Raw genomic sequence first — 16,852 nt, forward strand, 5'->3', positions numbered from 1 at the left:
AAAACCTAATGTTTTGGCCTTGTTGTAAATTCTACCTGCTAGCAGGTACAAGTTGTTTAAAAAAAATGCTGTGGAGTGTCAATGTCAAAGAATCAATGGAAAAACTTGGACCATCACCTCATCTAAGTTTGTCAAATGTCAGTCCTATTGTCATGAAAGATGGAGGAGTCATTTACAATATGTTAGTAAGACAAGTAAAAACTTGGTCCCAGCTTGTTAGTTGGATGCTCTTCTATACAAATGTGAAAAATGTGCAAAACACTGTATATCTGTAAGTCACAGTTTGGGAAAAATCAGTGCATTGCAGTTCTACCCATGAATTGTTGTATATACCTGCGGTTCATAGACAAGTTGTTTCAAATTTGATGCTGATTGATTACTACTTAGGATTTCCTAGGATACATTTCGTTTCCTTCGATTGCTGAAAGTTATTTGAATGAAAATTCTAGCAGAGGTGCAGATGTATGCACAATGGTTACACCAAAGTTACACATGTCCATCACTAGAGAGTACTGTTATGGAGTTGAAATCCTCTGATATTAAACTCGCACATAGTGCATTTTACATTCTAAATTCATTTTATGTCCTTTCTGCTTTTCAATAATCTTGTGCTAAAGTCCTGTTTCATTCATGATTTTATATATATATATATATATATATATATATATATATATATATATATATATATATATATATATATAAAACACACACAATCAAACAAACAAACAAACATATATATATATATAGGGGGAGAGGAGAGAGAAAGACTGTCTCAACATATTTAATACAATTATTTTGAAACTTGTCCTAGATCGTGGGTTTGATCACCAAAAAAAGGTTTGCTTTGAATCTGCTAAGACTTATGATATCTTATAAAAAGAATTTGATAAAAAAAGAATAGTTACAAATGTGAGAGAGACTTCCTGTTGCTTGCATTGAAAACAGGAAGCTTGGCATATTTTCACATTTGTCACTGATGCATGATATTTGGTTGTAGTTGTTGATCAGACCCACTGTCAATCGCGCTCCTACATCAACTGTTGTGTATACTACTAACAATGACTCCTTTTAGGATAAAACTTGAGGAAATAGTTGCATTTCCTCAAGTGAGGCTGAGTACAAAAATACCTGTTGCTGTTACATGTCAGCCTTGAGAAAGACACAAAATGCCACTTCCGTGATAAGTATGCCACCTCCACCGTCAAAAACACAACTGACATCAAGATTGAAATGTATAACATTATTGACATATTTTGGAACAACCATGTTTATTAATAAAGGTACAGTACCCATTGCTCAAAACAGCCACCTGTTTATGAATCACTGATTGATGAGTATGTTGGTAATAATTTATAAGGGCATTCTCTTGTTTTTGTTCTTACTAATTACTTTATTTTTTTTTTCATTAAATGTCTTTAGAAATTTTTGTCTGTTATTCATGCTTTTTTTTCCATTTGGAGTCGAATTTATATCGCAAGTCACACATTTGAACACAGATTTGTTCTAAAATGTACTTTATATATCCAAAAAATGTAAACCAAAACTGAAGAAGAGAATGAGTGACTTGACCAAACAATAGATGGAATTATTAAAGATAAATTAATATAAAGAGTGGTAACAACATAACAATAAGCTTGTTCACCTTAAGATATTTAAAGTCTGATCACCTTAAGGAAGGCGTGAGAAAGGATGCTTGCATTGTTGTTGAGAAGTGTGACTTTTAACGGAAGTGAACGCTAAAAATATTCGGGCCAGTGGACCTAACCCTTTCCTGTCGATATATCGAGATTTAAATCTTGATGTTATTTATTTTTTTCATTTCACTCTTCGCGCTGTCATGTTGCTGTTCGAGACTGCGTGGCGCAACGTCATCTGCAGCCGAAAACACGCACGCATGCACGCACACATACATACGTATACGCGCGCGCACGCACACACACACACGCACGCACACACACGGTCCTGCCTTTGCGGAAGCCGGAGGACTCGAGGCGGCGCTAAATTAAATTAGCATACTAACCGGTTATTGGTATACCGATGTGGATGGACGGGTGAACGGATCTGCGGGAAGAAAAGCTATCTCCGAGAACAAGACAGCTCCGTAGCAGACTCATTTTGTCGGGACCTTCCTGCCGTCCGCCTGCCGAGGAGATGGGGGACAAGGCGGGCACCAGGTAGGACGGTTTCGCTCCAGCAGCTAGCTGCCATTTAGCATCACGCACTTTGCTAACGTTAGCCGCGCGGCTGCTAGCCCGAGTGCGGCGAGATTTTCAACATTTGTGTGGGAAAGATTGTTTGTCGTACAAAGAAAACAGAGCGTCGCAGACCATAATGCATTGCAATATGCATGTTCTGGCTTCCAAGACGATGACCTCCTTCGTGGGAGGCACAGTTAGCTCAGCAGGGTGGGGTTAGCTAACCGCGATACGTCTCCAGCGGACAGGAGTGAGTTCCTACCTCCGTTTTATAAAGATCGAGATCTCGGCCAATTATCTTTATTATCTACTTCCTCTTAAAACGAAATCTCTAACGAGTTATTTTCCATGAACATTTAAAATAGAATGATCACAGTAAATGCACACCAAACCTATTAATGTAAACAGGTCTGAATGGTGGGGGGAGGAATTCCCACGGCCGTCGTGTTATCGACAGCTGATACCTGTTGTCAAAGGCCAAATTTACAAAGTCAAATAAATGTTTGCTTAGACGAGGCAAATGCGGGTGCAAAAAAATCTGTCCGTTGAAATGTTTTCCGTCAGATACCGAAATTGTCATTGTCTTTCTGACAAGGTGGCCTGAGAACAAGCAGTATTTCGAATGGGGTTTTGTGCAGTATCACGCCTTCACAACGGATATTCGGTAGTTTTGCAAATTTGCTCTGGAGTTTGCATGTCTTAATGAAGAAGAGGGATGTTTAAGATGATGGATGAAGTGAACGCCTGTGTCCCTGTTTGTTTGCTAGAAATATGTTTCCCGTTAAATGCTAAGAATTTATTTGAGAACATAACCGATTTAGAAGTTGGTTGAGCCAAGTTTCTCTCTCATCATAATTTTTTTCTCATGGTGGATTCTTTTTAAATACGAGAGGAATGAATATTTTAATGAAATTCTAAGATGTCCAGAAAATTGGTGCGGATTTACATAGATAGCAATTCTATTGCACTAAGTAAGAAACTGTGTCAAATGCAGTAAGAGCATACAAAATATTATATCATGAAAGCATTTTTGCAAGTGATACAAATATTTCAAATTATTGAAATTCTTAACTTATAGTTTAAATCTGTAATCTGGGGAATGCAATCCTGTGTTTGGAACAAACGTCTCTCAGCTGTTGGTCCCACACGATTGCCTTTATCCAAACTTGACACCCAGTAACTTCCTGTCAGGAAGCAGGTTTGAACCAGGGAGGGTATGAAGCCAGCATTAGGAAAGAGACGTCATGCAAGCAGCATTGACTGTGTGAAAAACGGCTGGTGTATGGTGTGTAGGTGGATCAGCCGGGGTTGTTGCCGAGCAATTATTTTCCTTTTGCAGCAGCTTGATGTTTATGTGCATGTGTTGCTTTGACATAATGCCCATGCAATGCTTCAGCTTAGACTGTTTAGAACAAGCGATAGGTGGTAAAAACTTTTATCAACTTCCTTTGTGTGTGGAAAATCTACTTTTCAGTTTGCCACAGCTTATAAATGACACAGGAAATTGTTGTAAAATATTGGATATGTTATCAGTATATTTATTCAAACTTTTTATGTTGTAAATGTGCTCAACACATCAAAATGAGAAACCAAAGGTCCACCGGCTGCCCGTGTAGCCTACCCACTGACCTGCTTGTGGTCATAATATTATGACTGATCAGTGTAAGACCCCGTTAGGAGAAATTTGAATTTTCCCAGTTAATCCTTTACCATGCAACTGATGGTTTGATGGAATTTTTTTTAGAGGGGTGATTTTAAATGACAATCACTTGTTGGATTAAGTGTGCGTGTGTGTGTGCGTGTGCGTGTGCGTGTGTGTGTGCGCGCGCGTGCGTATTGAGGAAGGACTAACAGACTTGTGAACATAAAGTGACTGAGTCACAAAACTGTTGTGGGTAAACTGTCATTGCTTGAGTCTCTGACAGACACTTTGTTCCAATGAGATTCACCGTATGACTTTGAGATCTAACTCTTAGAAACATGATGTTTTGGCCAAGTAGGCACACATTCACTTAAGACTGTCCAACTCAAAATGTCAGGAGTTGACTGTCTCAGCCTGTCTGTTTATTCCGTTCATGTAATTATTTAGCCACGCCTTTCAGAAGACATAATATTGAACTTGAACAAATCCAGCAAGGAACAGTTTCATATTAAAAGTCAAATTAGCCAGATACTAACTCTGGTATCTGTAATCTTCAGTGGGGGCCGTGGGACTAATGTATTAATTTCCGTACAATGTTTTTTTTTGGAGCCTGGATATGTGGGGTTGATGCTATTTTGTCTTTAAATAATATTATTAACTTACATTGGCATGGGTGTTAAAATCAAATGTTTAAATTCATAGATCATGATATTGTGCTACATTCAACCAATGAATGACATTGTATTTGTTGTTTACTTAATGGTCGTGTTTGTAGAAACGTAGTAATGTGTATGAAGAGAAAAAACTTAAATGGTGAAAGCACTAATAAGATTTACAACCAAGTTAGCCACTCCTTCTTCTGAGATATTTTAAGAATTTCATTTGTGATTGTTGACCTCAGCTGAGTCAAACATGGTTTAAACATAGCTCTGTGAAGTTAAGTAGTGTTTAAATTTTACATATCTGTCATACTTATTTTTGGTGCTATTTAAAATGAAGAATAAAACAGTTTAGATTATTTGGATAATATTAGAATTAAGGTTTTTTTTTACATACTCAATACATTCATTATTCATTGAAATAAAATCTGATGCATCTTTGTTTGAAGTCTCTCACTTATTTATCTTTTTTTTGGAAGAAAACCATAGGCTTAAACCATGACTAGAGACTAATTGTAAAAGAGGATTCATCTGTCTGAATTGGACAGGTAAATCAACACTTTACAAATCATAACAACAAAGATTTGCAAACTAATAAATGAATATCTTTGTCATTATAGGATGAAATTGAAAGTCCTCCGATGATATGAGGAGTAATAAATGAAGGGCTCATTAGGATGAAAATAATATGGGTCCAATAAATTAGTAGCCTGAGATGAAGTTGTTTATTCTTGCCCAGGCATGAAGTTAGAGCACCACTCAAGGGGCAGTTGACCCAAGCTGACGTCACTCAAGGTGTTTGTCTCTCCCTGTAGACCTTTCCCTAGCAGCTAGATCAATTGTCACCTGCTGCCATTTCATGTCAATTTGCCGGAAGCTGCCAACCTAGTCTCTTAAGTGGGTTAAGGAACAGCGTGATGTTTTCTTCAACAGTCAGTTCTCCAAATTCAATGAGGGCAGCTGGATTTGAAATATCAAGTTGGGCCTCGCTGGATCAGGCACAGGTCAACAACTGATGGGTCCTCGTTGTGTCTGTCGGCTACAGTCATTGACGACACACGCCATATACGTGTTTGCTGGTTTGCGATCTGTGAAGATTGTCATTCCTCTTGGGTTGAGTTAAGCTGCAGGCAATGAAGGACAATTCAATTCAAAATTATGTTTTTCAAAGAGTATAAAACAGATTTTGATACTGCGGCTTGCAATGATTGCTTGGCCTTGGTCATATGAGGAGGAGACAAATGGCATTCCATTGATCTTTGGCAATTTCACTCAGGACGCATTATACTGGGCATTACACCAAATTTGTGGAGAAACAAGGCAACGGTCACAAAAAACTTTTATGTATGTAATGCTCCCCTTTTTGAGTAAGGCCAAAAAAGCTGTCCATGACCATCCCATGCCTAAATGCATCAGAACTGGTAGATTGTGTATTACCTGAGAACTGGCTGTATTCATCTCAAGATATCAGATTCCAGAGACTTTTTTTTGGACTACATCAAGCTTTGCTATATGTTCTATGGATCAAATCAGCGCACTTCAAAAGACTTTCCGCTCCCACTCCCGTGAGAGGAGCAAGAGTATTGTGTTGCTAGATAATCTCGATAATAAAGGCAAATGTCCGATGTAAGGACTTTGGTACTGGAACTATGCCATGCACAGCAAGCTGCTTGCAATGTATGAGGTTGTCCTCTCTCAAAATGAGAAAGAAAGAATATGGCAAAATATTTGCACCATTCACTGCTCATATCTAGTAAGTCTTGAGACCTACATAATGAGCTTGGGATATAAAAGAAGCTACAGGGCATCTCCTCTCAATTGGCTTCAAATGCAATGCAATGGATGTGGAAACTGAAGAAGGGTCAAGGTGCATTTGCTGCAGTTTTTGAACTCGCAATTACTTGGACAGCTTATCGATGGGACATTATTGTAAATCATCTTACTTGCACCATTTGAGCAACTCATCTTAGATATCACTGCTACACAGATCTTCAATGTAGATGTCAGTCCACTGTGGTTGTATAGACACACCTCTCTGAAATCAACATCATGACGAAAATATTGTGGAATGTTCTCATGGAATGGGTGGTCACAGAAGTAGTAAAATACAAATAATTATTTGTACATCACTTTATTTAAAACTCCGTTCAAAGTTCTTTCTGTAGAAATATTAGTCAGGTCTATTCATATCTGAATTTTACCCTGCTTTTTAACAAGATACATAAATAAAATCATATTGTAGTGAGTAGAGTAGTTTCCTGCTGTGCCGTTCTATAAATACTTGTAATTAATTTTCATAGGCTGCTTTCAATTTTTAGGTCCATGTATTCTAGGGTGAAGCCACCATTTCCCAAAAGGCCAGCCCTTAAGCGTACAAGAAAACCACCTTGGCCAGATTCCCCTGTTCAAACAGAAGTCGATTTATGTTTGATAATGTGGGATTTGTAGCCACATGATGGTCTCATATCTTCAGATACTTTAGGAATTTAACCTACAGTCTAGAGAGCAAATGTTTCGTACAAATCGAGTATCCTAACGCACTTTAAAAATCACATTGACATTGTCGATGACTTTAAAATACTTTACCACGTACAGTGCCCTTTTTAATGTTACATGTCATTAAACATGCATATTTTAGCATTTTGAGTCTAACATAATGTATTTAAAAACGCCATATAAAAAAAAGCCGGCATGTTTTTAATTACCTTATTCTTCGTTATAGATAATAAAAATTATGTATCATTACTGTTTATATCCAGTACTGTGCACTCAACATTTTCAGGTGGTCTAATTTTAATGCATTCATTCGTATACCTATACCATCTATCCTGCATAGATGGGCTGCCACGGAGAATCAGCCCCAGTTACCGTTGGGTGAGAGGTGGGGCACACCCTAATTCGGTTACCAGTCTGCCACGGAGAATCAGCCCCAGTTACTGTTGGGTGAGAGGTGGGGCACACCCTAATTCGGTTACCAGTCAATCCTAGAAATATACAGCAAGTGACTCTACCATTAATACTTTTCAGCAATTTAGAACTTTGAATCACCCTACTGCATGTATAGTAATTAATGATAATTTATATTTTACGAAGCCCTCGTGGTAAAATTCCTTCTCTGCATTTAACCCATCATGGATGGGCCATGAGCAGTTGGCTGCCGTCTATCAGCACCAGGGGGGAGACTAGGAGGAGATGGGAATCGAACCAGGAATGTTCAGTTCCAAGGATGATCGTTCTACCTCCAGATATCTTGGAGCAAATATGTCCTATTGGGGGCAAAGGGAAACTATTGTTGAAATAGTGTCAGACACAAAGGTAAACAGTTCTGCAGTATGCAAAATATTGCATTTTAATGTGATTTACAAGACATCGTATTCTGTGTTGTGGAGCTAAGGGAACACTGTCATTACACTCAAGCTAGGGAAATTATTCTCCCTTTCTGTGAGGGAAATAGGATCATAAATGTCATAAAGCAGTGGTCCCCAACCCACGGGACCATGGATCAATTGGTACCGGGCCGCACAAGAAATAATCAATTATTTCTGTTGGATTTATTGTCTGAGTCTGGACAGTCTTTATTTTGGAAAATCTTTTATTTTGAAAAATGACCGTAATCTCTTGGTTACATCTCGGTCACTTGAGCGCCAAACATATATCCCACAAGCTAGCAAAATGAGTAAAAAAAAAACAGACGTCAGACGGAAAGTTTCTTTTCGAAGGGGAAAAGGTGGATCCACACAGTGGATTCACGTTTATTATTGTAGTCGTAATATAAACAATCTACGTGTACCGCACGAACCCCCCTGTCCGCGGTAAAATTGTCAAGCGTTGACTGGTCCCCGGTGATAAAGAGGTTGGAGACCACTGTCATAAAAAAACATCCTCCCAAGTGTTTAATAAGTTGACTGTGCTGCACTCACCAGATGGCAGTTAAGAATCAAATCACAGATGGAATAGAAAATCTTGATCATTATCTGTTAAGAAAGAAGGAAGCTGCCATGAAGGTGTTTATTTACGTCAGCTATTTATATCACAGAACTTGTCAATACAAACGGTTCAATAATCATCTGTTTTAAATTAATCTTCTTACTTTTTAAGATAATTTAATTGCACTGCTCTTCAGACCAAATAATAAAGACTGATGTTATAGGGATTGTAACTCCCTCATTAGATTTTTTTTTTTTTTTATCCTGCTCCAATGCAAGTCTTTGAGAGGGATTCTATTTGAGAAAGTGTCCGTAATGTGAGTGATGCCATAATTGGTATTTTGCTTGGACAACCACCTCCATTCCTACATATAGATATCTTTCTACTTATCGTATTTGTAGGTCTAAATGTGATGAAAAGAGAGATCATACATCATACATTTCATACAAAGATGCAGATGATCAAAAACCAAAAAAAACACTGATATTTTTTTTTCTCTGAATCTAGAAAACATTCTACCAGAGGCGCTAATAGTCTAGTTTGGAGTCTTCTACCCTTTTTAATGTTAAGCCATTTACTTTTGTAGATCTATTTAGTGTTTTCTAGCATATGAATAATTGTGGGAGTAGCTTTAATATCACAGGATTTTTTTTATTTTGTTGAAATTGAATGAAAGCACACATTTTAATGGTTTAATTAAGGTAATCCTCTTTGTTCCACCAAAATGTAATGGTAAAGTTAATTGTTTGTTTTCCACTTCTGGGTACTTTGACTTTTTTGCAACTGTAACACCATTAATGCATGATGTAAAGCAGTTTTTCTGATTGATGTCACATATTGACAGAAAACATGATGTTTTTCCCATGACAGAGCTTTTGAAACAGGTACATTTCTTACAAAAATATCACATATCAGCTCAACATGGACAACAACACATATTTACTTTTCTAGATATGTTCATGCCATAAAGTCATGAGAACAGTGACACATTCCAGTGTACAGCATGTCAGTGTGTGTGTAATGTTTGAAAAATGATTAACCTTTACAACCCCCTGCAGCTTGAAGTGTATCTCAGGGGTGTAAATGTGGAGAGAAATAAGTCTTCAGTTGGTGTCACCTTTTCCTTTTCTCTCCCTCTAACTCTGCATCTCTCATATTTTCTCTGCAAATGTGCTCCACATCTCTTAGGTAGAGGGACTTACCTCACAGGTGTAGTCTGAATAAATATGAAAGTAAGCACATTTTGCATTTGGTAGCTTGGAGTTGCAAGTCCTCCTCAGTCATTTAAGGCCCACAACCTTTGACCCAAGCCTAGTTAGGACATGTGGAGTGAAGTAAGAAGTCGGCTGTTAAAATGTCACAGGTATCTATACATTAGAGGTCAAATTATGAGATTATTCCAAGGCAATCATCGGTATACATTCACATGGGCAAACATGCACACATACATGTGCCCGCACACACAGACACACATACATCCATAACACCATTAATTGGTATTTTCAGCTAGAGACACTTCAGGTTTGAAATTGACCAGAAACATTTTGTGGGCGTGTGCGTGCGTGCCTATTTGTGTAGAAAACATGTAGTTTTCTATACAGAGAAAGGTAATTCAACAAATTTATTCAACAAATAAAACATTTCATAGGTTTCATATATATTTTAGTGATATGTATTTTTATAGGCAAAGTAATGCCAAAGCAATGAGTGAGTCAAGAATCAAATACAGCTAAAAACGTAATAGTCTGAAGAGAATATTAAATAATAACACTAATACCATAGCATAGCAACATAGTCACCATTATGTACCATTCTCATCAAGTGCCAAAGTGTGTGGTTTTCAGATATGCTTCAGGTATACTACGGTAGGGTTCACAAATCTTTAGCCACTAAACTGTAAACAAGGGATGCTCACACGTTTTCAGCATGCGAGCTACTTAAAAACTTACCAAGTCAAAATGATCTACCCACAACAAAAATGCAAAAGATTCTTTATATGTACAATGCATGTCGATGTACCTTGCCTAACCACATGAGGCAATAGTGCGCAACACAAAATAAATAAATAAAATTTGTGTCATTACCCAGGTTCTTTCTGATGACTTGCACTGAATTGAATCAGTCAGGGATGCATAGTTCAGACAGTAGCTGCTTACAGCTGGCCTTATTAACGATGACGTGACTCACCCGAAACGATGCTTTGGTCGCGGCTTTCGCTTTTGAAGTATGTTGTGTGAAAAATGACTGCTGTCCGGACAACTGGGATTTTAGTTCCTTCCCCTTTTTCTTTCTCAGTCCGCTTTTTGGCGGGATGTCCGTGTTGTATTTACCATGAACAGTCCGAAAATGCCGCTCCACATTACCCTTCTTTGATATTAAGATGTCAGACTGGCAGATGAGGCAAACGCACTTCGAAAATGTCGTCGTGAAAAAAAAGTCCTCTAATTCCGTATGAAAGTGATACGTTTTTGTCCTCTTACTTGGTCCAGCTCCTCCTCTCATTTCATACCCTTTCTTAATTTTATGAGAAAAAACCGAGGGCTAAAAATTGGAGGTAACTTTTTGCTGCACTTTGCGCTGTTGTTTGTGCATGTGCAGTGACCTCAGTGTCAGAAAAAATCAGATGTCATCTGACTCGCTGCCCTGTATGTCAATCAAGTGACTCAAGTGATGATAGTCTGACGTCTATTTTTTTTTTTATTGTATGCGATCTACAAGTATTTCCTTTGCGACCCCTGCACAATGCAGGGTTTACTCAGGAGTAATTTTTCATTTTCTAGTTAATTTTTACAAGAACGGAAATCTAGATTTTAACCGAGCCCCTTGAGACTCATCTTATTTACATGGGTATCCTATTGTTATTTGTAAATATAAAGATAGAAACCTTTCAGTTTTTCTGAATTGATAAAGGTAGAAACATAATGGCCCAGATTTTAAATTTGCCAACAATTTATCTGCTCATTTTGCAACCGCAGGTTAACAAAAAGAAAAAGGTAACTTTCGGATCAGGGACAGAATGTGTCCCAAAGCATTGGACCAAGGTTGGGATTCTTTGAGAATGGGGGAGAGGTTACAGATACTGCAGTCATTAGCCATTGATTCAAACACAGGTTTTGAGCTATATAAGGATTCTCAAAGCAAATAACATCAACAATAATAAAAATTAAAGCGCTAATATTGGATAGTTCCAGGTATGCATTGAAATACAGTTTCATTTCCTGCTGTGAAGCGTTCACATGCTGGATAAATCCTCCATGTTTGTGTGTTTATCCAACCTCTGGACTCTACATGCATGCTGTAGCTGAGACTCAAGAGGCTGGCTTTGCATTAAGCTCTAGCTTTAGACTACATCACATTTTAAAACAGGGCTAACTGAAATGGCTTTCAAAGACTTGGATTAAATAGTCTCAGACTTGTCCTAGTCGTGAGCTAAATAACCACATTTTTTGATGGAAGACAAAGGCTAATCCAGGTCTAAATGAGGACTTAAATCAAACCTGATTATAGGCAGGTGTAACTTCAAATTAAAAGTTGTTGCTCATGGTCTTTTAAATATTTTCGGTCTCTGAAACTGCGTGTGCGTGCAGGCGCGCATCTCTGTGTGTGTGTGTGTGTGCGTGTGTGTGTGCGCGCATGCGTGCAGGCACACATCTGAGGGTGTGTGTGCATGGGCGTGTGTCAGTGCCTCAGTGAGGATGGATGATATGCTAACTGGCCTTTTTAATGACACGAGTTGTACCCACATTTCCTGTACTGTAGTGTGTTCTGTGGCTCATGGTTGTCGTTTCTTACGTTGTGCGGTAGAGTTTATTTTGAAAGGCGGGGCTCTGCGATCGACCCGCGTTGCCTTTGACATCGACCAGTAGATCAACGTGTTGTGCGCCCCTGGTGTATGGTAACAACACCAGTCTCACTGGTTCACATGCTGGTGGTGGTGGTGGATCATCATTAAAATTCATGCCACTGTTATTAGTCTAACCATTACAGATTGTAATGTCAAGATACAACATTTAACATTTGCATGAAGATGCAAGACTGATTTTTGAATGTATATTTGTGATTATGTCCTATTCTTAGACTCTTATAAGAGTTGTGTAGTTTACAGATGGCAAATGATAGATGTTGACAGATGATCACTTCTGAGACTCCCTTTTCAAATAATTCTTTGAAATTGTGAAACCGCCTTTGTTGCATTTGGTAATCCAGATTTTAAGGATGCCTTTTCTTCTCTTTTTGGCTGTTACCCTCTTGGGTCGTTATTGCAAAGCACTTGCCTCCGTCCTCTTTCACCACATTCATAAATCTCCCTTTTGGTTTTCTCTGAGACTCCTGCTTAGCAGTTCCAACCTCACCATCCTTCTACTTCACTTTCCCTACTCTGTAAATGACTAAACCGTCTCAGTCGCCAGGCTCTCACTTAATTCTCAAACCCCCTAGCATGTGCTGTCCCTGATGTACTCATTCCTAACCCTATCCAACTAAAAATTCTTTTGTTACACATCATCGTATGGGGACATTTCCTCAGGTTATTTTTACCAAACAATTTCCTTTCCAGGTATTTGCTCTTTTATTCCTCATCAAATCAATTTGAAAAGTATTTACCATTACTGTTTTCTAGTTACTCAGGCTTTCAAGTTGTTATTATTATGAATAAAACCAGCTAACATGAGTTTCCCTCCCTTTTTTCACCAGAGTTTTCAAGAAGTCTAGCCCCAACTGTAAGGTAAGTCATCCCCTTCGTAGCTGACTACAATAATTAGACACAAGCCAAGTCAGATTGTCTAGACTAGATGAATTTGCTCTGAATATGTTAATACTCACTTGTGGTATGAGGCATGAAAGATATCACAGCTCATAGCAAGACACAATCCTTGACTCCAAAATACCATTGAAAATGTTGCATTGTCCAAGAAAGTCCTTTTCTACAAGGTCAAGCTTTCTCACAGACCATAGCCATGAACAACAGTATTGAAGAGGCAACACCCATCAGCTTTATGGATGACAGTATGATGGAAAATTTTGACACTTTGTCTATCATCCTGTAAAAGAGCTACAATGAAATTCCGAGTTACAAAATGTGTTCAGTTAAATAAACCACCTGTTATCAGCTAATAAAGGCTTGCCGCAAAGAGGGACATATTTTTTGTCACACTAGCTAGGTTGTCTCAATTTGATCCAAGCAAAAAATATGAATTGCCTGAGTTTCTTTATCTGGGGGATTTTATGTTGTTGTCATTGTTCTTTGCAGGTGACAGTGTACCTGGGAAAGAGGGACTTTGTGGATCATCTAGATCACGTGGATCCAGTAGGTGAGTCTGGACCGTAATCAGCTCTTTTGTTGATTATCTAGATCACGTGAATTCGTTAGGTGAATCTGGACAGTAATCAACTGTTTTGTTCATTTCAGAAATCTGAGTTATTATGGGACTTTTTTCTGTCTCAAATGTAGGACCTTCGATTCTTAGATATTCAGAAACATCCCACATCATAATCCCCACATTGTTATTTTGTAGAAAATAATGGAAATCCTCATGCAGATAAATAGTAAAATGTCAGTGAAAACATTTTCATGTGTAGTATGAAGGTTTGCTTGAGGCTGCGTTGGATGCGGGGGTCTTTGAGAAATGTATTTAGCATGAGGTTTCATATGGATTCTGACTGGTCCACTATGAAACACCTGTTTTCATTCAACTGCACCAAGTTATCAGAGATTTTGGTGAGTCCAACTTATGACTGTTACTTTTAGTACATTCTGGACAAAGGATAGGCTATCTTCATAGAAGAGCTTGCAACCCGTTAAAAATGCCTTTACACTGTGAAGAGCAATTATTGATTGCCAGCCTTTTAATAATTAAAATGCATCAGAATAGCTTGTTTGACATTGGTTATTTTGGAAACATGAATACGTTTTCGATCTTTTGATATGCCACTCGATTGAACTGTCAGTTAACATGGAGGGGAAATGCTTCTGAAACATGCAGGAGGTTAACTGGAACAAATTGGAAAAATGCACGGAATGTGTGACTGAGAGAGTAAATGGTTGTTTGTCTCTATGTGTGGCCCTGCAATAGACTGGCAACCAGTCCAGGGTGTACCCCGCCTCTCACGGGTTACAGCTGGGATAGGCTCCACTGTGACCCTAAGCAGTAGATGATGGATGGATGGATGGAAATGGTTCAAAGGGAAACTTCATTCTGATGTTACAAAACTGTCTCTACTTATGATCTTTAAAAGGTTAACCTGTCACAAAAATAGCAGGAAAAAACAACCGTTTTATTTTATATTTTTCTCATATTTGTATTTATTGTATTTTTTTTAGTTTTAATGTCTTATGTCATCTGAAGACCACTTTTACATAGTTTCATTAACCCTCTTTGAAAATCCTGGCAAATTTCGGCGTTGCAATTTATTTTCACGAGGACTAAAATATTTATTTTAGCAAAAATTTAATTACAGAATTATAAATGATATCCTTAGTGATTTAAGGAACATATATAGTCGTAATAAAGGTGTCACAGAACCCAAGCTTAATGTTAACATACTGTTAATGTCATTTTCAATTGATTACTTCCTACTTACAGATGGCGTAATCCTAGTTGACCCTGAGTATCTGAAGGACAGGAAAGGTAGAACATCTTCGTTATTATGTTGCATGCATTCGATTTCTCAAATAACTGCTGCTCCTGACTTGTGCTTCAGTTCCACTGCACTTCCTCCTTTTTTTGTCCCCAGTATTTTGTAATGTGTGTTCGGTTATAAACTGTGATTTCACCTTTTTTGACTTTCCAGCAGAAATACATCAACTTTTAACGTTTTGCGAAGAAATATTTTTACATTTTTGAAATAAATCAAAACCAAATTAGCATTATGCCTGCTAAAGCAGTTCCAGTGCGAGATTCTTGAGGCTGATTTCTAAAATAAGATACAAAAGGAGACTTATCTGACCTGTTGCTTTTTTTTTTTTCTTCCTCGCAGTCTTTGTCACCCTAACCTGTGCATTTAGATACGGACGTGAGGACCTGGATGTGCTGGGTCTCTCCTTCAGGAAGGACCTTTACATCTTCACTTTCCAGGTTTTCACACAGTCTTTGATAAGAGCTACAATATGATTATCGACATTGGGAAACTGTCTTCTGGTTTAATTTTTATTTTGAATTTGGTACTTCCATCATCCATCTTTACCAGAAAATATTTTTGTTTTAAAGACACTTGCAAGATAACATTTAACATTTTTGAAGAACAAACACTCATTATCCATTCTCTTCATCCCCTAATACAAGGTTGTGGGGGGTAATGGGGTTTAGAGTACTGCTAAAAAGTTGACCCACATTCTGCCGGTGGTAATTTTAAGTGTTTCTCAGATCTGTGAGATATTAAGCATACAACTCTTTAATTGCATCCATTTTTAATGCGGTCTGGATGAGAACAAAAAAAAGTTGGACTTAAAGTAACATAAAAGTCTGATAATCTTTAACTGAGATAACTGAGATTCAAGAATCTTTAACTCGTGACTAATAGTAAAAAGTAGTTAATAGTATAAAGACTTTTGTGTCAATGTAGGTCACAGACACTGAATATGTGTATATTAAATTCTTAGTTGTTTGAATACATTCATTTTGGTTACAACTAATGTGGTGTTTGCCTTTTTTTCGTATCTGAACTAGACTCTAAATATCAACCTTTTTTTTCTCAAACAATTAAATATATTTTTACTCTGTAAAGACACTTTTTCCTCAAGTCAATTATTGATCAAAGAGCCAAGACCATTGCATTGATTAGTATTCTGCTGTCTCTTTAGGCCTTTCCTCCTGTACCTGAAGAGCAGAAACCAAACAGCCGGTTGCAGGAGAGACTGCTGAAGAAACTGGGCCAACATGCACACCCTTTCTACTTCACTGTGAGTCTGATTCCTCACCACTATTGTGACATTCAAATACACACCAGATAAGTTATACCTATTTATTAGATACTCTTTGAGATAAACCATGTGGGTAACACTATAGGGGTTAGAATTTATAGCTGTTGATTTTCAATTATACAATATTATATCAAAGTCGTGGTTGGCGGGCTGCCTTCTCTCCGAAACAAACAAGTTGTGTCACGGTAACAGCAGTTTTGACCGTTGTGCATCACTGCTTTGTGGAGCAAAAAGAAGTCTTAAACTGTCACCCATTTATTGTACTGGTATTTAAATCTTCAATTTTGACATGTTGGTCTGCTGATTCTGTGGTCCTTTGAAGCAGTGAGTTTGGAATATATGACTTTTCTTATTTTGTTCTTGGTTCTCCAGCATTTGCTGAAGGCAGTTAGTTATATTATTACGTGGCAAATAATTTACCAGTGGGTGTAGTAGTCAGAGAAACCAACAGACCCAACATTCATGATATGAATGCTCCTGAGTCTGTGTAATTGAATAATTAAGTGAAAGG

The 16,852-nt window shown here is 37.8% G+C and overlaps 1 protein-coding gene across 2 annotated transcripts in view; it reads left to right on the forward strand.

The window, feature by feature from the left end:
* The first annotated feature begins 1,800 nt into the window (after positions 1–1,800).
* LOC147226326 (arrestin red cell) overlaps positions 1,801–16,852 on the forward strand; it is a 29,637-nt gene continuing 14,585 nt past the window's right edge. The window contains exons 1-6 of one of the 2 annotated variants that reach the window (XM_086160581.1): positions 1,801–2,174; positions 13,116–13,146; positions 13,672–13,732; positions 15,005–15,049; positions 15,399–15,496; positions 16,222–16,320. In XM_086160581.1, the coding sequence (XP_086016707.1) occupies positions 2,152–2,174; positions 13,116–13,146; positions 13,672–13,732; positions 15,005–15,049; positions 15,399–15,496; positions 16,222–16,320 (357 nt within the window). In that variant the 5' untranslated portion in view covers positions 1,801–2,151. The remainder of the gene's footprint in view (positions 2,175–13,115; positions 13,147–13,671; positions 13,733–15,004; positions 15,050–15,398; positions 15,497–16,221; positions 16,321–16,852) is intronic. The other variant, XM_086160582.1, reaches the window with a different exon arrangement.

Source organism: Fistularia commersonii, chromosome 15 (genome assembly GCF_037954325.1).
Source record: "Fistularia commersonii isolate RoL2024-O1a breed Wild chromosome 15, RoL_Fcom_v1.0, whole genome shotgun sequence".
Classification (NCBI taxonomy): domain Eukaryota; kingdom Metazoa; phylum Chordata; class Actinopteri; order Syngnathiformes; family Fistulariidae; genus Fistularia; species Fistularia commersonii.